This window comes from Helobdella robusta, assembly GCF_000326865.2.
Source record: "Helobdella robusta unplaced genomic scaffold HELROscaffold_90, whole genome shotgun sequence".
Lineage (NCBI taxonomy): Eukaryota > Metazoa > Annelida > Clitellata > Rhynchobdellida > Glossiphoniidae > Helobdella > Helobdella robusta.
The window spans coordinates 279,480-305,184 of NW_008705513.1; the positions used below are offsets into that span (position 1 = coordinate 279,480).

The window sequence follows — 25,705 nt, forward strand, 5'->3', positions numbered from 1 at the left end:
ACCTATGTAACTAAATTACCTTATGCCCTAGCCTACCTACATAATAAATTAATTCTCAATCTTACCTACCTATGTTTCGTTAACTTAACTCAAGACTCATGAAGAAAGAGAAAAAGAAGTAAAACAGAACATAAAATACTACCACACAAACAAACATGATGTATGTATGTATGTATGAGCAACCGCTAAAGAACCCACCTAAAATAAAAAAAATACCACCTACAAACACTCAAACCACCTACAAACATGCAAACTCTATATAACTCTATATAATAAAATAAATAAAAAAATTATAAAAATAAAATAAATGAGATCAGACAGACTGCTTCAGGCGAGGCAGAATGCCTGATCTGATTTTCTGCTGTTTCAGCTCCTCTATTTATACTCGTTTCAACCATACATTCTCATCATTTCAATCATTCGCATCTGTAAAAAAATTTTTTAATGTATGTACTACACTATTATACAGTCTTAACAACAATGCTAACTGTACTAAATTGACGTCATCGAAGGAACTCTTTCGAAACTTTCTGATTGGCTGGTTGAATCTGCTATATTGCTTTCAATATAAACATATAATCTTAAATTTGTATACATGGATTCCAGTTACTTATATTTATTATAAAAGCAACAGTGATCAGTGCTACACATGTACGCACGCAGTTCAAATATTTCGGAGAGAATTCAAAATATTGTATTATTTGTATCAGTTGTATTATTTAAATATTTATATAATATATATATATATATATATATATATATACATATATACATATATATATATTTAATGACTATTTAACTGAGCCTAGCCGATAAAATTCCAAGCCGAAACTATCCAAGCTGAGTCAATATGCGTAGATTTATAAGCGCTTATATATTAAAATTTTGCTCGCTTTATATACGAATATCCCCAATAAAGAAATAACGCGAGCGAGTTTAAAAAATATTTTCTTCAAAATTTAATTAAAATTGAACATGTACGCAAGTTTTATTCGCCAAGAAATTCCATCCAATAGTTTAAACGCGCACACGCTTCTATTGAACTATCTCGCAATCTATTTCTTTTTATGCTCATCAGTTTTCCAGATTTTGAAAAGGCTTGTTCTCTTGGTGTGGATGTTGAAGGGATACATTTCACTAAGTATAGAATACCGCTAGCATGACGTCATTTCCTCCAACGATTCCGTAACAAATTTTTCATCCTATTTTAAAAATTTTCTTAGATGCTTTTTAACCATAGTCAGGTCACAATCATCATCATCGATATGGCGATAAAATAAAATTGAATTTTTTTTAAATTGTTGATAAAAGTAACTAGTTTAAATTTTTCTGAGAGAATTCAAAATAAATTGAGACTACACCACAACACAATTGTACAATTTGAATGTGCAAATATAACATATCACACGCAGTTCAAATTTGTCGGGGAGAATTCAAAATAGTTTGAGACCACACCTTGCTTGCTTAACGTCCAATTCCAAGCTGAGCCAAGCCAAGTTGAGCCAAATTCGAGCCAAGCCAAGCTGAGCTAAATACACTTTTATATTAAAATGTATTATAACTACATATATCTATCTATTTCTTTATTTAGTTTTACCTGCGTATGATATTTGGTCTAATTTATTTGATAGGAATTGAATATAACCTTTATACCGGCTAATTCACTAACAGGCAGTTAAATAACCACTGTTAACATGACGTCATTACCCATCCTATTTTATAAGTTTTATTTGATGTTTTTTAATTAGTCAGTCACAGCCATCATCGTCAATATCGCAATGAAATCAAGTTGAAAATTATTGAAAAAAGTATCTTTATTCATTCTATGATACTACTTTGTTCAATAAGATACAGTTTGATACTGTTCTATCAATTAACCAGTCAATCAACAAATAAATCAAATAACCGCTGAATTAAAATGTATGAGTTATCAATAATTGCCTAAATAGATATATAACATAGATATTATATAAATTCATGTCATTGGTTTTATATATATATATATATATGTATATATATATATATATATATAAGTATAAAACATTTTGATGTCGGTTTCATTTTAGTTTTAAGTATTATCGCTCGCTTGGTTTTTATTTATTAGTTTTTTGTTTAATTTAGTAATAATTCCATCGAGAAGGCCATTAAAAGTTTTTTAATTTTTGAATATAAAACTCAATGAGTGATGGCGACTGCCGCTGACAATCAGAACACCAGCTCGTTCCCTCCTCCACCCATGCAATACATCAACAAGTACACAGACGATAATGTCAAATTCGGCAGAGCCCCAAAGCCACCGCCTCCTATAAAGGTTATTTGCTTGTTTTTTATTTTCGGGATATTTAAAAAATTTTTTTTTTGATAAATTTGATTCAGTTTCTTATGTTGTTTACAATTTCCAAATAATAAAACAAAATTGTGTATCAAATTTTTTTTAAAGATGTTTTCTGATAAATTTATTTTAATTTAATTTTAATTTTTAATCAGGATTCTTATTATTTGATGTTCGGGGTAGAGTTCAGGGCAGACGACCAAATCATTCGCCCACTCGAAAGTCAGAGTTTAGTGCGTCTCCACCCGCACAACTATGACCATAAAAGGGAATTGAAAAAGTTGAATTACTCCATCCTGGTAAATTTTTTGGATTTGCTTGACGTACTTGTAAAGGCCCCAGAATCTCGACGTAGGTTAGAGAAAATAGATGATCTGACGTTACTTTTCATACACATGCACCATCTGATTAATGAATTCAGGCCCCATCAGGTTTGTTGCTATGGTAGTCTTCCCCCTACTCATGTTTATTAATCACTTTATCACCTTTCATATCATGTTTATTACGATGTTCTTTTTGAGTTTATTATTTTATTTTTACTTCTATTTTATTTTGTATTATTGGTTTTTATAAAACTGTTTAGTGATATTCTTCTACTTGTATGTGTGTGTGTGTTTGTGTTGAGTGTAAATTAAAAATATGTCTACGCTGACTAAACTAAATAATGGTTGGACGATGTATTGGACGTTGTATTGGACGATGTTTGTTGTTCCTTATAAAAGTGCTGCTTGGAAAAGTTTTTTGTCTTCTAAATATTTTACCACTGCATAATTTTCTTGAATATATATATATATATTAATTAAAATTATTATTTGTGTATTATTCATTTCAATTATCATTCTACCGCATGTTTTCTTAAAATTTATTATAGTTATTTTATTATCCTCAATTGAAATTTTATTTCAATTTACATGAATTTATTCATTTTGATATAAACCATCGTTGAATTAATGTAATCATTACCTATTATTGGAGCTTTATTTTGAATTATTCATCTTTTTTATTTCTTATTTCGAATTAATTGTCATTTTATTTTTTATTAAAAAAAACAAAACCATCCATCGTCGAAGGCGCGAGAGACATTAAAAGTGATGCTAGAAAACCAAAAAGAGCAGAGGATTGAGATAACCGAAAGATTTGAAAAAAGAGCTGAACAGGTAAATTTAAATTTCCTCATTTTTGTATATTATTTTTTCGAAAAAAAATATTTTTTTTTCACAAAAATAATCACAATAATAATTGGCTTTGTCGATCTGACAAGCATTTCTTTTCATCAATGTAGAGTCTCAATGTAATAAAAGTAGTAATAATTATATTTTTAATTAAAATTTCTGATTTAAAACCTGAATTAATTATTTTTTTAATCCTCTCATTTCTAATTTAAAAAATTTTGTTAAATGTATTTTCTTGCTCCTATTGTTTTTAATATTTCGTTCTTAGTAATTTTCAATTTTCATTAATTTGTTTATTAATAATGTTGACATAAACCGACCAAATCATAGTTGTCACCTTGTTCTACTTCTCATAATACATGTAACGACACAACCAAAGGTGAAAGATTTACTGAACGCAACGATAGCGGCCCTCCCGGACGACTCGCAACTCGACACAAAACTCCTGATCAACAAGTCCTACCCATCCCTACTTCCGGCAATGCAGCCCCCGAGAGATAAATACACGGGCCTTGTCAACCCGTCCGGGTCTGCCATCACCGCCACCTCCAACAACAACAACAACAATTCGTCCATTCTCAGCGACGAAATCATCAGCCTCAGTAGCGCGAGAAGCAGCTTCAACGACAGCGATTTCGATGACGACGACGACGACGTCATGAATAGGATCGTGCACGCTAAAAAGTATAGAAAGCCAAAGAAGAAGTTAAAGAAGAAGATTAAAAAAGAGTACCCCAACGATAGTTCAAACCTTAACAACAGCAACAATACAGACTTCAGTAACACCAGTAGTAACATGTTCTACGACGATTTAGGCACTATAGCTGACGACGACGACGATGGCGATGATAACGCAGACTTCACTGCTGATGACGACGCCGGGGCCAAGGATGAATCGGTGGACGGAGGAGCGAAAGATGACATGATGCGAAAAGTTGTCGACGGTCTCAACTGAGGTGCACACGCTGAGTCGGCGCACTAACTAATTAGTGATTTCCCTAATTAGTCAGTAGTTTGTTATCAATCATCATCAGTAGCTATCACTTTTTATCATCGCCAATGAATGACTATCAAGGTAGAAAGCAACAAAAGGGTCATACCATACATTCATACATTCTTATAGTATTACATCATTTAAAAGGTTGAAAGGTCAAATGAGGTCAATTTACTTGACCTTGTAAAGTTCATGAAATTCATTATTACTATCCATCTACATCATCATTATTAATTTACTTATGTACATCTAATAAGATTATTAATCAGTATATTAATTAATTAATTTAATTAATTAATTAATTTATCAACTATATGAATGCACACACATATGTGTAAAAGCAGTGACTTCAATTTAGAGCAAGTTAATCCAGCTCGTGTAATAATCATTTTGATTGGATGTTAATAATATTTATAAGCATAATTATAGTTATAATTATAGCGACAAGTTATAAAAAAGGACATTTATTGTAATAATAATCGTAATTATGGTAATAATTTCAACTAATTATAACATTTTAAGAGAATGAACATACAGATTAAAATCGCATTTTTAAAAAAATTAAAGTTAATAACAGAAAATATATACATTTCTTAATTATATCATATATATATATATTTATTTATATATACATATATATATATTTATATATTGACAAGTTATCAACTAAACTAATTAATTAAAACAAATTAATTACATTCATTGTTATTGTTTTAATTTTGTACAGTTTTTCCATAAAACCATCATCTCCATTAATCTCCTTATCGTCTGTGTCCTCTTCATAAACCAACTAAATTATCATCTCATAAACCATCTAAATTATCATTTCATCATCTCAATCACCATCTCATTCATCATTTTTATCATCATCTCTGTTGTCACTATCACACGCGGATCATCGTCACCACCATCGTCGTCGTCATCATGGTGGTCATCATCCCACCCATCACCAGTCCAATGCCACGGTGGTTATGGGTTCTTTTACCTTCGGTTTCATCTGCTCCACTAAAGAAGCCATTAGCACTGAACTCGTCTCTATCTGTTGTTGCAATGAATTATCATAATTTATTATGCAATTATAAATTATGACCGTCACATATAGGTATGTCCTGACGTCCTACCTCGGGGAACCGGGTCTCTGGACGCAAAACGAAGATTGATTGATTGACATATATGTATGTATGTATGCTTATAAGATTAATCAAACAACTGCAAATTCTTCAATATCTGGCCCATGCAAAAGTGAAAATGTGAACATTTCTGAGCCATTACTTTTGAAACAAATGGCAAACTAGAAATCGGTCTGTAGTTTCCAATCTCCCCATCATCGCAACTTACTTTTTTCAGAATCGGAATGCATTGATGAAAATCAGCGTGATGGTGACAACAGAGATGATAATAAAAATGATGATGAAGGTGGTGGTGATTGGGATGATAATTTAGGTGGTTATGAAGACGACCCACAGACGATAAGGAGATCAATGAAAATCATAGCATTCTAATCAATAAATGCATTTCTGACAGTCTTAATCCAGCATGTATATATATATATATATATATATATATATATATATATATATATATATACATGCTGGATATATACATAACCGACATGAAAATGCTCCGATGGATGCAACGAATTAGTCTGAAGGACCACATCAAATCTACCAAAATCCTGCGTCGTGCTGGTTTAGATGATATAAAGGACGAATGCCGGCAACACCGTCTGCGGTGGTTTGGTCATGTCAAACGAAGTGGAAACAGTGCTATAACTTCTCTTGCAGATGTTGAAGTACCTGGCACACGTCCCAAAGGCCGTCCAAAGAAGTCCTGGTCGCAAACAATCGAGCAAGACATGAAAGCTCTAAATTTAAAGGAAATGGATACAACTGATCGTCTAATTTGGCGCAAAAAGTTGATGGCAAAGAGAACAACGTCCTACCTCGGGAAACCGGGTCTCTGGACGCAAAACGAAGATTGATTGATTGATTGTGTGTGTATCACAATAAAAAACACATGTTGAAGTTTCTGGAGAGGCTAAAGAATATAAAATTCTGTAAGGCCGTGTCTCATTTCATTTTGTTTTTCGTAAAGTTTTTTTTATATTGATTTGTGAAATATGCCGTATTACGTTCAAAAAGTATTTGTTCGTTCGTTCGTTCATTCATTCACCTTACATTGTAAATTAAAAAGTTGATGGCAAAGAAAACAACAACCGGGTCTCTGGACGCAAAACGAAAATTGAAGATTGATTGATTCACCTTACATGAACATTGTAAATTAAAAAATGAGAAACGCTATTATTAATATTGCTACGAATGGCTTCAACAATATCCCATGCCTCGAGAACTGAACACACATCTCAAAATAATAGATCTGTGGAGGAACCCGGTGAAAGTGGCAAACTGGCTCGCTTGGACGTCAAGAAGGGCAACAACAACAACTATAGTCCCATGGCCAGACACCTTAACCGTTACACAATAGCGCCGCCAAAATTTTTCCAAATGTTAAAAAAGAAAAATTTTCATAATTTTTCCAACCTGTTCTAGCTCGTGTTTAGGTAGTGTGGGCATGAGCAGTACCGACATGGGGTCTATGACGCTGGGCAGGTGCAGAGTGGGGTAGGCCTTGACCGGTATGCCATTTATCATTTCCCTGCCATTTCGTAATGAATTAGGGAAAGATTAGTTAATTAATTAGTTTTGTCGTCGGCGAGTTTGCTCAGTCGCTAGAAGTGCCATGTCTTCTCATGCAGTTACACGATGGCCTGGTTCAAATACTGTCTATCCGAAACTCAAAGACTATCATACGCTGGCACTTGCATACACAATGTGTGTGTACGTCGTGTGGTGTGAATAGTACAGTAGACAGTACAGATAGATAGTTCTCAAAGGAAGGTTTAACTACAACGATGATACATGGTAAGCGGTTCTCTGCGTTTGTCAGAGTTGCCTAAAATTAGGTATAAATCTGTAAGCTCTGGATGGATGGACAGGTCATAGATAATTATAGATAATTAATCATAGATAATTAATGGCAAATTAGTTTGAGTTGGATTTTAAATGGTTAATTAGCGATTAATTAAAAGCTTAAAAATGCAAATAGCCACTTATAAATCAATTACCAGATAAATGTTGGTCATCAGATGGAAAGTTCTGATGACCACTTAAGAGTTTAATCACCAGGTTTTATCACATAACTATAAATTATTTTCATTAATAATTTTATCAATTATAAATCATCAATTATCTTTTCGGGGAACCGGGTCTCTGAACGCAAAACGAAGATTGATTGAATTATCTTTTCATTCCATAGATAACTCACTTGTAGAAATTTGATTTTCGTTCGGTGACATCCTTCGTCGTGTCATTCATAATTGTCGCATCTACATTCATGAACTGATTACTGCAAATGATGATAATGGTGAGACGATACTGATGATGATGAGTGAGTGAGCTGGTGATGATGATGACGAATAAGTGAGATGAAACTGATGATGATGAGTGAGATGATACTGATGATGATGAGTGAGTGAGATGGTGGTGATAATGATGAGTAAGGGTAGAGAACTAGGAAGAAGTTAGCCACTGAAAATGATGATGATGATTAGGATGATCAAAAAATTAAAACTAGAAAAGAGCCATTGAAAATGATGATGACGATGGTGGTGATAATCATATTAGAAAAATTAGTCTAGAAAATTGATAATGTAGCCTCAATAATGCATCACAAGATGATGACCGAGTATGATTAAGAAGGCAAACTTGACGACGACGGTGGAGAAGGAGAAAAGTACACTTACGTAGGACCATCGTCGTATTCAACATTATTACTGATGACGCTGACTATGGGTGGGGTACTGTGGCCAATGCTAATTATAATAATAATAATAATAATAGTAACGATGTAGAAAAATTTTGCATAAATATTAGGAAGATTATATATATATATATATATATATATATATATATATATGTGTGTGTGTTTTTATCTAAATATGTTTGTGTATTTATATATTCATTTCCTCATTTAACTTTAGTAATTTTATTTCAATAATATTATTATTTGATTATACAATTATTTTAGTACTATTATTAAAAAAAACCTTTTTTTAACTTGTTTCATTACATTGTATATCATAAAATAATATAAATTAACCTAATATTATTTGACCAATTATTATTTTAAAATATGTTTAAAATGTTATCTTCTCTAAATGCTCTACCACAATAATATTATTTTTATACAAATATATTTAAAAAAAATATTTTTCAAATAAAAAAAAAAAAAATTTTATAACAACTGGCTGCTAATGATGTTCGTCTGATGGATAATAGGTTCCTGGGAAGATGGTATTAGACGTGTACGCTGAAATGTGTCAGAACAACAAAAAAATAAATTTAATTATTATGATACATTTTTAAAATAATAAACATATTTATTAATATTTATTTATTATATTATCATTGTTATCAATATTTATCAGTTTATTAAATATTTAACATTGATATCTATTTTATTTAGTTAATTAATTTTAATTTAATGAATGAATTAAATCCATCTGATCTATCAGTTTATTAACTATTTAACATTGATATCTATCTCTTTTTTTAATTAATTAATTTTAATGAATGAATTAATTAAACAATGTCTATTATATAACAACAAAATTGAGTGACAAAATAAATACTAATACCTCTTGTGCTTGTTTTATTATTAAATAAAATTACAAAATAAAATAAATAAAGTTTTTTATTTTATTTATATGATTTTACATTTATATCATGATAAAAAAAAATTATGGAAAAACATGAATATGATATAAAAAAAATGTTCTTTTCACTTCAACAACTTCAGCTTCAATCAATCAATCAATTAGCTTATAAAGTGCTATTTCCGTGATGTTCAACAGCGCTCCTCAATGAATTTTGAAAACAGATGGGTCTTGAGATCCGCTCTGAACTTCGCAAGTGATGAAGAAGTCGCCAGAGAAGTAAGTAGAGAGTTCCAGAGAGAAGGACCAGAAAAAGCAAAAGCAGATTTTACCCACTTCTCACAAATAAAAGAAAACTACTAACTTCATCTTCAGACGACTCGCTTTCTGCACTGCAACAGCACCCCATCTCGCCCTTTTAAGACTAATTATAATCTTATTAGAACTACTAAAAATAAAAAATTTCCGGGGTTAGGGGTTAGGAGCCAGTAGATTAGTTTGTTCAAGAAAAGAGACACTTGCCGAGAAACATTTAGGTTTACTTTTAAACTTTTTTTTTTGAGATGCGTAAAAGTAACGTGATTTGTTCATTGTCTATATTTGTGTGTGTGTGTTTGTATGTGTGTGTATGTGTTTGTTTGTTTGTGTGTATGTGTTTGTTTGTTTGTGTGTGTGTAAAAAATTGTTTCTATGATTTATTTGACACAAATAATATGCACACTTAATCCATAATATACACAAATTTTATTCTCGTTATAAATATTTTTGCTACTACTTTAACCAAAGTTGAAGTTTTTGCTATATATCCATATATCTATTGATATATATCCATATATATGTCCTGTCCATGGTAACACAGCAAGTTTTGGCTGTTCTAATAGAACAATACGAAAATTATAAGTGAACTAGTAAGTGGTATATAAGTATAGAAAAATTATTAAAACTGTACATTAATGCGACTTATTATTTAAAATATTTAAATTAATGAATCAGTGGATATATACTAGGCTTCATTTTTGCCAATTCATCAACCATTTCCCACAAATTGATGTTTTTTTATGTAACATCTTTAGTTAAAGATGAAAGGACTAAGAGATCATTTAGTCTTTTTTTATTATTCTTTAAAAATCATGATCTGACAGACGCAGAAACTGTTACAACATGCAAGGCAGTAGTAGAAAATTAAACAAATAAGTGAGTAAATAAATACAAAAAGTTAGAAAGAAAAATGTCAAAACATGAAAAATAAAATAAGTTAGAATAAAATAAATAATAATAATAGAATAAATTAAAAAAAAAATCTTTCATCACCACAACTTATATGAGTTTCACAGTTATTTTTTTCAGTTTATCTACTCTATTTTAGTTAAGGCACTGCTACACGTTTACTTTTTTGAGCTTTGGAATAATAAAATAAAAATATATATTTATATATCCATGGCTATGATTTAAGGATAAGAATGTCATTTTAATTAAACTTTATTATTCAAGTTTTAGTGGAAGGCTTCTATTGTTCCGCTACATATTTTGGCTGGAGAGAGAGAGGCGGTCTCAGTTTTTGGAATATTTCTTCGCTTTGACACATTATACCGTCCGAATCTTTTTCGGAGCCAACTAAACTTGCGTGCTAAACAATGGCGTCATTTTTGTGTTTGTTTTGACTGGCTTTAAAGTCTAAATTATGTTTTGATCGACGTATTGTTAGTATTTTGTAATGTAATTATTTTTAATTAAATCGCAAATTGTCAATTTAATAATTTTAATTCAAATAATAAGCGTCGACAAAACACACAATATGGACTCACTGAAAGACTATTCTTCAGCAGAGGAAGACGAAGAAATGGTAATAGAAGTTACAGACGATCATTTACTCGAAGGTAATGATAATGATGATGGTGAGGATAATGACGGAAATCGTGTTGCGGTAGCAAATGAACGGTCGATAAGAGGTGAGAATGCGAATTCCCAGCCCCAACCCAACACTACCATCACCAGCAGTACTGACATGGACGCAAATAATAACGTTAGTGATGCCAGCAGTCAGTGTAAAAGTAACGTTGGTGGTAGTGAAGGCATTGCGTCATTGGAGAGCACCAAACCTTTTTTCTTAACATCTAATTCACATAATATTTCAGCTGAGTCGAAAGCAGAAAATGAATTCACAACATTAGACTCCTGTCTGACTTCACAATCAGTTGGGGAAACAACATCAGCCACAAATGTTATTACAACATCACAAAGTGTTCCAAACACTGGTGATGATGGTTGTTCAGATAGTGAAAGTAGGGATGTGACATCTGCTGATGTTGAAGAGGAAACATTAATGATGACATCAGGTGTAGCATCGGCCACTTCGAAACTAGCCACAACCATTATTGGGGGCGATAGTGGTAATGATAATGAAGATGACGATAACATTAATAAAGATGATGACAATGATAATAAATGTATTAATGATAATGGTGAAAATGATGACGATGATGATCCTTATATATCACAAAAACTTTATGATGATGACGAGGACAACTATGATGGTGATGACAATGATAATAATGATAAAAATCACAATGAAAATGTCTCAGAATGTGTCAAAAATGTCGTTGATAAGAATGGTGATGGTGATGGTGGGAATACTGATGATGTAATCATTTCTAAACTATCTGATGCTTTCCCTGATAATTCATTTAGTGATAATAATAATAATAAGAATGATAATATAACTGATAATACTAATGATAATACTGATGTTGATGGTCATGATCCAAATGAACAGCATGTTGTTGAGCGAGATGGTGATGACGACTATGATGATGATGATGATGAAATGATGACTACTGGTTCTTCTACCATTACTACCACTACTCATCCTATTACTACTACCTTTGCTGCTGCTGCTACTGCTGCTACTTCATCTACTACTACTACTACTACTACTACTACTACTACTGTTGTCGGGGTTGAAAGTGATGATAACGCCGATAACAGTGAACATTCATCGTTGGCGATTAGAAGCGATGTCATTGGCCTGAGTGTGGGTGATGTAAAGAGGATGGATGTTGGTAATAATGATGATATTGGTAATGATAATGATGATATTTGTAATGATAATGATGATGATGGTAATGATAATGATGATTTTGGTAATGGTAATGATGGTGTTGATAGTGATAATGATGGTGATGGTGGCAAGGTTGATGATGGTGATGGTGGCAAAGTTGGTGATGATGATAGTGATAATAATATTGGTGATGAAGATGATGAGGTAAGAGAGAGTAAAATGCTGATCACTAAGGAATCTTCAGCATTCTCTGGTGGTGGTGAAGGTGATGGTGGTGGCGGTGGAAAGCCCGCAACGACCCCCAGAAAAACAATACCAACCACCATGTCAGCAACACTATCTGAAATTAATGAAACTCTCGTCATCAATAGCGCCCAAGTTTCAGCTGATGCGACTGTCGACACTAATTTGCTAGTGTTGAGATGTGATGATGACAGCGACGAAACCGCAACCACAACAACAACAACAACAACTACACAGTCAACTTTTAAAGATGATCGCTGCGCCGTAGACAACAATGACGATGATTATTTAATTAGTGTTGCTCACGATTTGCTGTCCATCTCAACAACCGTTGGCAACATCAACAACGGTAAAAATTCACCAAAAACATCATCGTCATCAGGTTTGGCTACAACAACATCATCATCGACAGGTTTGGCTACAACAACATCATCATCATCAGGTTTGGCTACAACAACATCTTCATCATCATGCACAACAACAATGGCATCATCATCATCAACGACAACAACAACATCAACAACAAAAACATCGTCATCATCATCTTCCATCGAAGAATGTCGATGTGATGGGTATCAGGATGGTATCGATGATGATGGGGGTGATAGTAATAATGATTGTTGCATTGGTTTTGTAAAAGCCACTAGCGACGTCAACAACAACGATGATAATGACGCTTGCAATAGTAATAATAAGGACAATAATAACAACAACAACAACGACAACAACATTAATAACAATACTGATGATGATGGTGATAGAACTGAACCAGTTAGCAATAGTTCTGTATTCAACAACAATAGCAAAAATAATAATAACAACAACATTAATAATAACAACAACAACAACAATAATAATAATAATAACAACGATGATGATGTGAGTAGAGATGAGTTTATTAGCAGTAGCTTTGTTGCTGTCAATAACAATAATGGCAACAACAACAACAATAATAATAATAATAATACAAAGCAAGGTAACGTCACTGAGTGGCTACCAACGCCACCACCGCCACCGACGACGACTATCGCAAAGACCACATTGTCTTCCTTGTTGAGCTACAAAACTAGCGACGACGACGATAAAGATGATTCCATCGCTGCTACTTGTAACAACAACAATAATAATAATAATGATAATAATAATGAAAATAATAATGATAATAATAATAATAATGTTATTAGTAATGATAATGATAGTAATTATGGTGTTAGCCTGGTAGATGGTGGTGAAAAGGCTAGCCAGGTTGGTGACGACCACGGTGGTACGAGCGCGAAAGGGAAGATTAATGGCGACGACATCATCATGCTTAATGATAATAACAATAATAATAACAACAACAATAATAATAATTTTAATTATAATAATAATGATAATAGTGTTAATATTAATGATCAGTCGATGCTGATGGCAGGTACGACGGCGACGAGCTCAACGACCTTCGTGGAGATGCTTCATATAGATGACGATGACGATAACGACGTCACTATCATCAGTAATAATAATAATAATAATAATAATAATAATAATAATAATATTAACATCATTAATAATAATAATATAATTATTAATAATAATATGAATAATATAATTAATAGTAATTTAAATAATAATAATAATGGCTTCACCGTTCAAGCGGCTTACTACTGCAGTGATAATGCCGATGATGAGATAGAGCCAGGTAATTTTTTGTTATTATTATCCTTATTTTTTATTCTTATTCTTCATATTGTTGTTGTTATTATTATTATTATTATTACATTAAAGATGTGGTGATGTGGCTGTAAATGTTGGAGCTGATTTTTTTTTTCTTTCCTATGTAGGTGAGTACATCCCGACGACGGCAGCTGCAAAGTCGTCAGCAGCGGCTTCAGCGGCTTCTACGTTTCTGAACGTCGAGTTGATTGAGGGCCAGGTGTTGCGCGGACTCGCCACGCCGCAGTGCAGCGAGATGATGCAAAAGTACGAACAGCAGCACTTCAGCAACCAGCTGCTGCTAATCATTGCAACCATTATACAGCAGCAGCAGCAGCTAGACGATCCGATACAGCAGCAAAATCTGCTGCAACAACAACAGAATCTCATTGCTTCCATGCTGTCTGGATATTGCGACGCCGAGAAAAAGATGCTGAGATCATCCATGCTCGAAAGGAACGAGGAGGTCCGGAGGCTGAACAAGGAACTCGACTCTGCCTATAGACTCATTCACAGACTCAAAATGGAGAACGAGTTTCTGAAAAGGCATCATCATCAGCAAGGAAGTTTTCAACAGTTTGAGTTTCAGGAGCAGCAGCAACAACAACAACAACATCAGGCTGATGAACAACAACATCAACTACAACAGCAACAACAACAACAATTACATCAACAGTTACAACAACATCAGCAGCAAAATGTCATTACAATCGACCAACAAAATCAATTAGGTTTGCAACATGCTTTTCAACAACAGCAGCTTCAACAACAACAACAACAACATCAGCAGCAGCAAGATGATGCATTACAACAAAACATTCTGCAACAAACCCTCCTATCAGCTGATCAGATCTCAACAGCCACCCTCGCCCCTCAGCAGCATCAACAGCTGCTGCAACTACAACTGCTACCCGGTCAGTTAGATCTTCACCAACAACAACAGTTACAACAGCAACTACAACAACAGCAGCTTCAGCTGCAACAACTGCCACTAGATCAACAGCAGCAGCAGCAACTCTTTCAAGAAGCTCAATTTGCTGCCACAAATGCGGCTGACATTGTCAACTCGTCAAATTTTTTCATCGTTTCTCAGAACGACAACAGTGACAGCAGCAGCAACAACATCCAGTACCAGCAACACTTCAGTAACCTATCAACATTCTTACAGAACAACCTACAGCAACACGGCAACATCATCATGCAACAGTTAGACCCACTTCAGCAACAGCAGCAGCAACAACAGATCTTACTGCAAGAGCAGCAGCAACAGGAGCAGCTTCAGCAGCTGCTAACCCAGCAACAGCTGCAACAACTTCTCTCACAGCAACAAATCACTTTCAACATCACGACGACCGACCAACAACAGCAACAACAACAACAATTACTCTCCCAACAATTACTACAACAACAACCTCAACTACTGCTAGAGTTACTCAATCAACTCCCGCCACCAAGTGTGGCTGGTGGAGCCGATGTCGTCACCACTAACGTTCTCATTCAGGACTCCTCCAATGCTAATCTCGATCTTTAATTAGAAACTCATTAATACTAATAAATTAATTGATTGATTGATTGGTTAGTTGATTGATCGATCGATTGATTGATTGGTTGATTGATAGATTGATCGACTGATCTATTGATCTATTGATCTATTGATTGATTGATCGATTGATTAATTGATTGATTGATTGATCGATTAATTAATTGATTGATTGATTAATAACTGTAAATAAGAGACAGACTGATTGATTGTTTGAATTAATGGCTAATTGACTGATCATTTATCTAATAATTACTTTTTATTAGTTTACTGATTAGTCAATCGATTGATTGGTTGATGGATTGATTGGTTGATTGATTGATTGATTGATTGATTGATTGATTGATTGGTTGATTGATTGATTGATTGATTGATTGATTGATTGATTGATTGATTGATTGATTGATTGATTGATTGGTTGGTTGATTGATTGATTGATTGGTTGATTGATTGATTGGTTGATTGATTTATTTAACTTGCTCGTTTTTTGGTCATTTTTTCATTCTTTGCTTTCCAATCATGTTCCAATGGTTAATTTCTTGCACTATTATTATTATTATTTGTTGTTGTTATTATTATTACTGATTTGTAGTCTTTTGTTTTTATTATATTTGAGTGTGCGTGTGTGTGTGTGCGTGCGTGCGTGCGTGTGTGTGTGTTCGCGTGTGTGTGTTCGTGCTCTGTATGTGTGTGTTTGTTTGCGTGCGTGTGCGTGTGTGCGTGAGTCGATTTCATTATGCCTGTTACTTCTCCCATTGCTGTTATTGGCATTGAATTGTATTGCTGATTTAATTTATTTAACCTTCTTGTTGTATGTAATGTTATAATTATTAGTTTATTGTCTCATATATATATATATATATATATATATATATATATATATATATATATATATATATATATATATATATGTATATATATTTAATGAACAGTCACTTATATTTATAATACGCAACATTTTTTCTTGTTTTTCTTTTTTAAATAATAAAATAAAATACAAATCTTATTATTTATTTATTTTATTATTATTCTTATTGTGCTCTAAAATCGTTTTGCGAAGTTTTTTTTAAATGGCACGATGAGCTCTGCCTGTTTGTTGAAATAAATTTAATTTAATTTAAATAAATTTAATTAAAATTTAATAATTACCCCTTTTTTTAATTAATTGATTTAGGTTAATTAGTTTTAGTGTTTATTAATTTTAGTTAATTAATTTTAGTTGATTAATTTTAATTAGAGTATTCGTACCCTTCTGGTCATAATGTAGAGACATTTGAAGTTTCAGCATTTTGATGAAAATCATCCCCAGAATGAAGTTGAATAATCAAATGAATGAATAAAACTTCATATAAAACATCAGAGAAGTTCTCAAAATGAAAGAAAACTGTTGTAAGATCATAATATATGTGATTGTATAATAAATTAAAGATAAATTAAAATTAATTAATTAAAATTATTTTTATAAAATATGATATAGTATAACAATTTAAACGTATTTACTGGTGTTATATACAGTTGTGGATTTATGCGAAGGCTGCCAAAAGTGGTAGAGGCCATGCCGCTAGCTACGCCGTCACTTTTCCAGAGCCAACCAACACGCACACACACACACACACGCAGACAAGCAAACACACACAAACACCCACAGACAGACAAGCAAATACACACACGCAGACACACACACACAGACAAGTAAACACACACACACACGTGCAAACACACACACACAGACAAGCAAACACACACACACGCACTCATGCACACGTATAATATTATTCATCTTGATAACATCCGCAGTTTTCCTTTCGATTGTGATTTGCATCCAGTGGGGCTTTTATGAGTTTGGAAAATACTGCATAAAACGAAAGAAGAACCATCAGAATAAAGAACTAATAATAATAACCAAACTACAACAAACTAAATCATCCATCCATCCGTCCATCCATTCATTCATTAATTCATCCATCCATCCATTCATTCATCCATTTATCCGTCCATTCATCCATCACTCTTTTGAATTCACTTCCGGAGTGCGAAGTCAGCTTACAGATGTTAACAAACTGCAACAAACTAAATCATTATTTTGATGAATAAAAGGTATATAGATAGACTCCTCAAACAAACAAACGAACGAACAAACGAAGGAACGAACTTGGAAATCCCATGCTGTTTAATCTCAGTCTACAGAAAAGTTCATCGAACTTATGGGGCAGTTTACTTCTCCCCATCACGTTACCTCCACCACTGACGTCATCAGATGCTCCTGGTGACGATTGTGGTGATGACGATGGTGATGATGACGACGATGACGATTAATGGGGACAATCTTTTATTCAGCAATAAAAATGGCAGTACAAATGAAATAAAATAATGAAATAAAAGATGAAATAAATCAAATGCAATAAATAGAGTCTTAATCCGAGAAGCTCATAATTCGAATCGAGAGAGTACGACCAGAGTTGATTAGTTTTAAAACCGATCAATTTCACATTTCTGTCGCAATAGAGAATGTACGACGATGATATGGCAGAGTTTATGAGGTTATTGCAAAAATAATCAGTCCAAATAATTTTTATTAGCGAAGGATCAAATGTTTTAAAAAGACCTAGAGTAGATATTTCAAATGTATTTATTGTTATTTTTAAACGTTTTAATTCGTCGTTTAAGTAACTTTTCAAGCTATTAGAGATATTAATAATAATAATAACAACAACAATAATAACAATAATAGTAATAATAACAATAATAATAATAATAATAAAAGGCTACTAACCAACCCACCAAGCTTCGTCATCCATGCCAGCAATTCTGGGGAAAACCATTTTATACTTCGCCACGTTTTTATTATTATTGTTATTATTATTATTGTTATTATTATTGTTGTTGTTGTTGTTGTTGTTGTTGTTATTAGTGTTGCTATTATTATTAATGTTGTTGTTAGTGTTGTTGGGGTTGACAGCATCTGTAAGCTGGCTTCGTACTCCTAAAGTGAGTTGAGAAGAGTGATGGATGGATGGACGGATAAATGGATGAATGGATAGATGGAAGAATGAATGAATGAATGAACGAACGAAAAAACGAACATATAGATATGGGCATATGTTTTTCGCGCCCATCATTTCTTTATGTTTATGTTTATTATCGTCAGCATCATCATCATCATCATCATCAACATCACTATCATCATCATTATCACCACCATCATAATCATAATCATCATCGTCGTCGTCATCATCATCATCTCCAACCCTCGGCATCTTTGTTCTGTATGAACATGAAGGCGTTGGACCAGTTATACTTGTAGTCATCGTACGACTCCAACTCCCACCCGAAATCCGGGAACATGTCCGTGCATCGCCACCTGCCGTATGGTGATGATGAAGACGATGGTGAAAGTGGTTAAGATGATGAAGTGAGAATAAAGATGATGGTGGAAGTGATTAAGATGATGAAGTGATGATGAAGACGATGGTGGAGATGATTAAGATGATGAAGTGATGGTGGAAGTGATTAAGATGATGAAGTGATGATGATGAAGATGATGAAAGGGATTAAGATGATGAAGTAAGGATGAAGAAGATGATGAAGTGATGATGAAGAAGATGATGATGATGAAAGTGATGGTGACGGACTGAAGATGATAGTGACAGTGGTGGTAATGATGATGATTTTTATAATAATAATAATAATAATAACAACAACAATAATAATAATAATAATATCAACCACAAAATCGCCCACCACCTCCTATTGGAGTCGAAAAAATGGCCATTAGACCATGCCATGAAGCCAGCCGGAAGCGGATCCGTCGTCACGACGTGTACCGCAATCAGGGATGTGCCGTGCGGCATTAAAATATGGTAGGGGCAAAGTGGATCCGGGAATTCCGGAAGTGGGACTAGTTCTCCGTTCACGTATACGGATATATCATCCGCTCCCAAAATCCAGAGTTCTGCGGAGGAGAGAAAAATTATTTTTTTCATTATTATTATTAATGTTGTTATTAATAATAATAAGATTATTTTAATTTTATTAATTATTATTATTAATAATTTTATATTGTTAACGAAAATAAATAAATAAATTAATTAATTAATAAATTAATAAATTAATAAATAAATAATTAAATGAACGAACGAACGAACGAACGAACGAATAAATGAATGAATGAATGAATGAATGAATGAACGAACGAACGAACGAAAGAACGAACAAACAAACGAACGAACGAATGAATGAACGAACGAATGAATGAATGAATGAACGAACGAACGAACGAATGAATGGATATTAATAACAACCTTTGGCATATTCTTTTTTCCCAAAATTTCTGATATCTAACATTGGAAGATCTGCGTAATAAAAATCGCTATCATCATCATCATCACCAACATCATCATCATCATCTTCACCGTCACGTTCATTATCACTATCGTCATCACTATCATCGTCATCTTCTTCATCATCATCATCACTACCATTATCATCATTATCTCACCATCAGAATCGTCAAATGTTTCTGAGACAGGTATAGGGACATTGAGGGGTTTCGAACCCGGCACCGACGGGTCCGTGAGTTTATACTTGCTGGATATTCTCTGAATGAATGTCGTATCCATTGGCTCGTCGTCTGCAGCTTCTTTCATCCCATCTATTTTTGTCTCGTTGGTTTTTAGTGGAATTAATTCCGTTGTTGCCGGTGTTGTGGCTGTCCTAACAGTAGTAGTAGTAGTAGTAGTAGTAGTAGCAGTAGTAGTAGTAGTAGCTGCAGAAATAGTAGTAGTAGCAGTAGTAGTAACAGTAGTAGAAGTAGTAGTAGCAGCAGTAGTAGTAGTAGAAGACGTAACAGCAGTAGTAGTTGTAGTTGTCGTTGTAGTAATTGTAGTAGTAGTAGTAGCAGTAGTTGTAGTAGTAGTAGTAGTAGTAGCAGTAGTAGTAGCAGTAGTAGTAGTAGAAGAAGAAGACGTAGCAGCAGTGGTAGTAGTAGTAGTAGTAGATGTCGTTGTTGTTGTAGTAATTGTAGTAGTGGTAGCAGTAGAAGTAGTAGCAGCAGTAGAAGTAACAGTAGTAGCAAAAATAGTAAAAACAGTAGTAGCAGAGAAAGTGGTAGTATTAGTAGCAGCTGTTGTAGCAGCTGTAGTAGCAGCTGTAGTAGCCGTATAAACTTTTTTATAAAATTTTTTAAGACTTTCTCGATATTTCTGCCAATCCTTGATAAACTTGATATGGTCAATCTTGTTTATGACCACCATCTTATTCAAAGTAACTGCCTCTGATGTATTAGCAGTATAAGCAGCAGCAGTAGTAGTAGTAGTAGTAGCAGAAGTAGTAGTAGTAATAGTAATAGTAGTAGTAGTAGCAGTAGTAGTATTTGATACAGCAGCAGTAGTAGTAGTAGTAGTAACAATAATTGTAGTAGTTGTAGTAGCAGTAGTAGTATTTGATACAGCAGCAGTAGTAGTGGTAGTAGTAGCAGTAATAGTATCTAATACAACAGCAGTAGTAGTAGTAGTAGAAGTTGTAGTAATAGTAGTAATAGTAGCAGTAGTTGTATCTGATACGGCAACTCTTTTAAATCTTGCCTTTTTAACACTACCGTTACTAATATCAGAATTACTCTTATTATTGTTGTTATTATTAATACTAGTTGTAGCAACAATAGTAGTAGTAGTAGTTGTTGTAGTAGTTGTAGTAGCAGCAGCAGCAGTAGAAGTTGTAGTTGTAGTGGTAGCAGTAGTAGTAGATGTTGTTGTAGTAATTGTAGTAGTGGTAGCAGTAGAAGTAGTAGCAGCAGTAGAAGTAGTAGTAGGAATAACAGTAGTAGCAAAAATAGTGAAAACAGTAGTAGCAGAGAAAGTGGTAGAAGTAGTAGCAGCTGTAGTAGCAGCTGTAGTAGCCGTATAAACCTTTTTATAAAATTTTTTAAGACTTTCTCGATATTTCTGCCAGTCCTTGATAAACTTGATATGGTCAATCTTGTTTATGACCACCATCTTATTCAAAGTAACTACCTCTGATGTATTAGCAGTATAAGCAGCAGCAGCAGCAGTAGTAGTATTAGTAGTATTTGATACAGCAGCAGCAGTAGTAGTAGTAGTAGCAGTAGTATTAGTAGTAGTTGTTGTTGTAGTTGTTGTAGATATTGTAGCAGCAACAATAACAGTAGTATTAGTAAGAGTAGTAGCAGCAGTTGAAGTAGTAGTAGTAGCAGTGGTAGTAGTAGCAGTAGTAGCAGCAGTTGCGAAAGCTTTACCGATATCATTAACGTCGTAAACATTTTCAAGATTGTTATCGTTCGATGTTTTGGGAACGCTAATTGGAAAATATAATTTAATGAGTTCCCTCTCGCTCAGAGTTGAGCTTTTTGATTCCGTCTCGGCAGTGATTAAATCGATATCCAATTCGGTATCGGATAATATCGGTTCAGTAAGAATGTTAACCGTTTTTAAACCGGTTTTGACCGGACTTTTGGTAAACTTTGTCTTCTCTAACTCGTCTGCTATGAGTCGCAGCATGTCGTCAGGTAGACTGGAACCGCGGAGTTGTAAGTACTCTTGCTGTTGTAGTAGTTGTTGTATATAGGGAGATGGATTGACAAGTAGCTGGATGAACGGTTGTTCGTTCGTTTGTTCGCCTGGTTCGTTTGTTTGTTCTGTTAAAGGTTCGTTCGTCTGATGATCGTTTCCATCAAATAATACTACCTTTAATATTTGGTCAGCCGGTTCTTCCAATGGGGACATTGGTATTGCAGTAGGAATGTGCAGTTGTTGCTGTTGTCTCTGTAGCTGCGGTTGTTGTAGTTGCGGCAGCTGCTGCTGCGGTTGTTGCAGCTGCAATTGTTGCAACTGCGATTGTTGCAGCTGCAAATGTTGTAGTGTTGTCGTTGTAACTGCTTTGGCTTCATAAACGACAATCTTGATATTCGTATTAGTTTTAGAAGCAGTTATAACAGCAGTATTAGTAGTCGCTGCAGAAGAAGTAATAGTAGTAGTATTAGTAGTTGTAGCAGTGGTAGTAGTAGTAGTAGTAGCGGTAGTGGTAGTGGTAGTACTAGTAATTGTAGTAGTAGTAGTAGTAGTTTTAGTAGTGACAGTAGTAGCAGCATAAACCACATTGGGAATAATTACATTCGAAAGAAAGGTACTCAAGACGGTAGTGATAATAAAATCATTCTTATTAACAATAGAAGTAATACCAGCTGTATTACCATTGATAGCAGCAGAAGTAGTAGTAGTAGTAGTAGTAGTGGTGGTGGTGGTGGTAGTAGTAGTAGTAGTAATTGTAGTAGTTATTGTAGTAGTTGTAATAGTAGTAGCTGTTGTTGTGGTAATAAAATCATTGTTAACATTAGTAATAGTAGCAGCTGTAGCAGCAGTAGTAGTAGTAAAGGTTGTAGTTGTAGTAGTAGTAGTGGTAGTGTCGGTTGTAGTAGTAGTGGTAGTAGCAGCAATGACATCATTATCAGAATTAATAGAAGTATTAGCCACATCAAGACCGTCATCAAAAACTTTATCACTGCTATCAGTTGTCGCCACAATGGCTTCATTATTAAGATTCGCATAGGCAGCAGTAGTAGTATCAAATATGTCATCATTTTTATTGGAAGCAGCAATTGCAGTAGCTGCAAAAGCAGCAGCAGTAGTTGTGGTGGTAAGTATATTATCAATAACAACATTAGCAACAATAATATCATTAGTAATAGCTGTAGTAATATTAGTATTAATAGTGGTAGTAGTAGTAGTAGTAATAGTAGTAGTGGTGGTGGTAGTAGTAGTAGTAGTAGTGGTAGACATAGTAGTAATAGTAGTTATTGTTGGTGTAGTAGTTGTTGCTGCAATAAGAGTAGTAACTGTTGTTATAATGGTGGTAGCAGTAGTAGTAGCAGTAATGTGACCAGTAGTTGTAGTAGTAGTAGTAGTAGTAGTAGTTGTTGTTGTAGTAACAGCAGCTATAGTAGTAGTAGTAGTAGTTGTTGTTGTTGTAGTAGTAGTAGTAGCAGCAGTAGTAGCAGTAGTAAAAGCAGAGTTAACTTCTATTGCTTCTGCAAATTCAGACACAAGTCTTAAAGAGGATGTTCCGATTAACATATTCGACTCGGTGTTATCGATATAATCCGGTACGTTTAATACGGTTATGTTCACCACTTCCATTGCGGTTTGTGTCGTAGTTGTTGTCTTCAAATCGGCAAAGGTTAATTTGGCAGCAGTAGTAGTAGTAGCGGTTGTAGTAACAGTAGTAGTAGTAGTGGTAGCGGAAGTAGCAGCAGTAGTATTAGCAACATAATTTGCAATTCCAAACGTTACAATAACTTCGTTGAAACTGTTATAAGTATTTGTAGTAGTAGCAGCAGTATTAATAGAAGCAGTAGCTGTAGTAGCAGTGGAAGCAGCAGCTGTAGTAGCAGCAGGGGTAGTAGCAGTAGGGGCAGTAGTAGTAGCAGTAGTAGTAGCAGTAGTAGTTGAAGCAATATCTGTATCATTATTAGATATGATTGTTCCAGGAGAAATAAATTCATAAAATTTTATATCCCCAGTTGTGCTACCTTCCTCTGCTGCATTACTAACAAAAATACTCTCTTCAGTAATTAGTCTAACTTCCTCTGTAGTTTTACCATCTACTGTGATGCTACTTTTACCGATACCGACATTTACGAGTAATTTTTCAGACGTTGTAGTATCGATACCGACTACAGGGTAGGTTGTTGTGGCGACGATGATTTTGCTGTCCATTGTTATTACCGAATCAAGAGCGTTATTCGAGTCGCCGGAGTTAGCTGAAGAATCGTCGGTTTTGTCGGATGAATTCTCGGTATCTGACGGCACTGATGATGACGGCAATGATGTTGTTGATGATGATAATGATGAAGATGTTGCTGATGGTAGTGGTTTCGTCGACTTAATATCATCGTCGTCGTCTTCATCCCCGCTGGCTGATTTTGTTGTCGTTGTTGTCTTGAAATCGAATTCACTTTTACTTGTTGCGACGTCCGTCGTTGTTGTCGTCGTTGTCGATGATGACGTCATAATTGCGTTTGATGATGCTGTTGTTGTTGTTGGTGTTGGTGTTGTTGTTTTTGTTATTGTTGTTGTTATTGATGTTATCTGTGCGGTTGTAGTGAATTTTTCTAAAACTGCGAAACTGGTGTTTAATTTTTCATCTGCGTTATTATTATTATTGTTGTTGTTGCTGTTGATGTTGTTGTTAATGTTGTTGTTTACCTCATCGCTACTACTTCCGGAATTATTACCCACATTACTGCTCTGAACATCACCAGCTTTGCTGATGCGGGAAGTACTTTTACTATTATAGTGAATACAAATGGCAGGAATAGTTACTTTTTGACCACTCGAATCGACTGATTCTACCGGAACATCCCCGTCCAGAATGTACGACAGACAGATATCCGGTATTTTACCGATGTGCATTACCATACCGGTATTAATACTCGGTATGGTAACGTTACTATCAATGATTAATTTATCAGCTGTAGGTTGTTTATTAGGGTTGGGTTCTCCAGCGATATTATCAGAGTTGGTGTGAATCGATTCTATGGAAGACGAAAGATAACCCGAAATCGGTTTTTCGGTAATCATTTCAGTCACATCACTATTTTTTATCGAATTTGCAAGTGAATTGCTAACCGACAAATTTAATTTACCATCATCGGGATTGTTATTACTATCGTCGAATACTATTTGAACCGTTTTGTTAATTATTCGACGGTTTACCGATATCCCATTGTTTGGAGCATTGCCAGGAGTATGATTAAAAAGTTCAGTTTTTCTTAAAAATAAACCATCTGGTGCTTTGATTTTTGATAAGAACTTATCAACTAGGCTATTTTTCTTTCTGATTATTTTATTTTGAATCTCATTGTTTTTATTAGCATTATCATCATCCTTAAAATCGCCATATATATCGGTACGATAATAGCCATCAGCGGTTACCGAAGTACTC

At 34.1% G+C, this 25,705-nt stretch overlaps 2 protein-coding genes across 2 annotated transcripts; both read left to right on the forward strand.

The window, feature by feature from the left end:
- Positions 1-2,059: 2,059 nt before the first annotated feature.
- On the forward strand, positions 2,060-6,639 carry HELRODRAFT_194643 (hypothetical protein). The gene is made up of 5 exons (XM_009033395.1): positions 2,060-2,311; positions 2,488-2,763; positions 3,403-3,489; positions 3,884-5,663; positions 6,489-6,639. The coding sequence occupies exons 1-4, from the start codon at positions 2,186-2,188 to the stop codon at positions 4,457-4,459; spliced, it is 1,065 nt and encodes a 354-aa protein (XP_009031643.1). The 5' UTR covers positions 2,060-2,185; the 3' UTR covers positions 4,460-5,663; positions 6,489-6,639.
- Positions 6,640-11,007: 4,368 nt separating this feature from the next.
- HELRODRAFT_182662 (hypothetical protein) lies at positions 11,008-15,739 on the forward strand (the record flags this gene model as incomplete). The annotated part of the gene is made up of 2 exons (XM_009033396.1): positions 11,008-14,194; positions 14,337-15,739. 2 exons carry the CDS (start codon positions 11,008-11,010, stop codon positions 15,737-15,739), a joined length of 4,590 nt encoding a protein of 1,529 aa, XP_009031644.1.
- Positions 15,740-25,705: the final 9,966 nt, after the last annotated feature.

What these genes read in the sequence shown, in the direction of transcription:
- HELRODRAFT_194643 (XM_009033395.1), top strand. Translation starts at nt 2,186, where the DNA reads ATGGCGACTGCCGCTGACAATCAGAACACCAGCTCGTTCCCTCCTCCA. An exon ending in AGCCACCGCCTCCTATAAAG is followed by an intron (nt 2,312 to 2,487) that starts GTTATTTGCTTG and finishes ATTTTTAATCAG; the next exon opens with GATTCTTATTATTTGATGTT. An exon ending in ATGAATTCAGGCCCCATCAG is followed by an intron (nt 2,764 to 3,402) that starts GTTTGTTGCTAT and finishes CCATCGTCGAAG; the next exon opens with GCGCGAGAGACATTAAAAGT.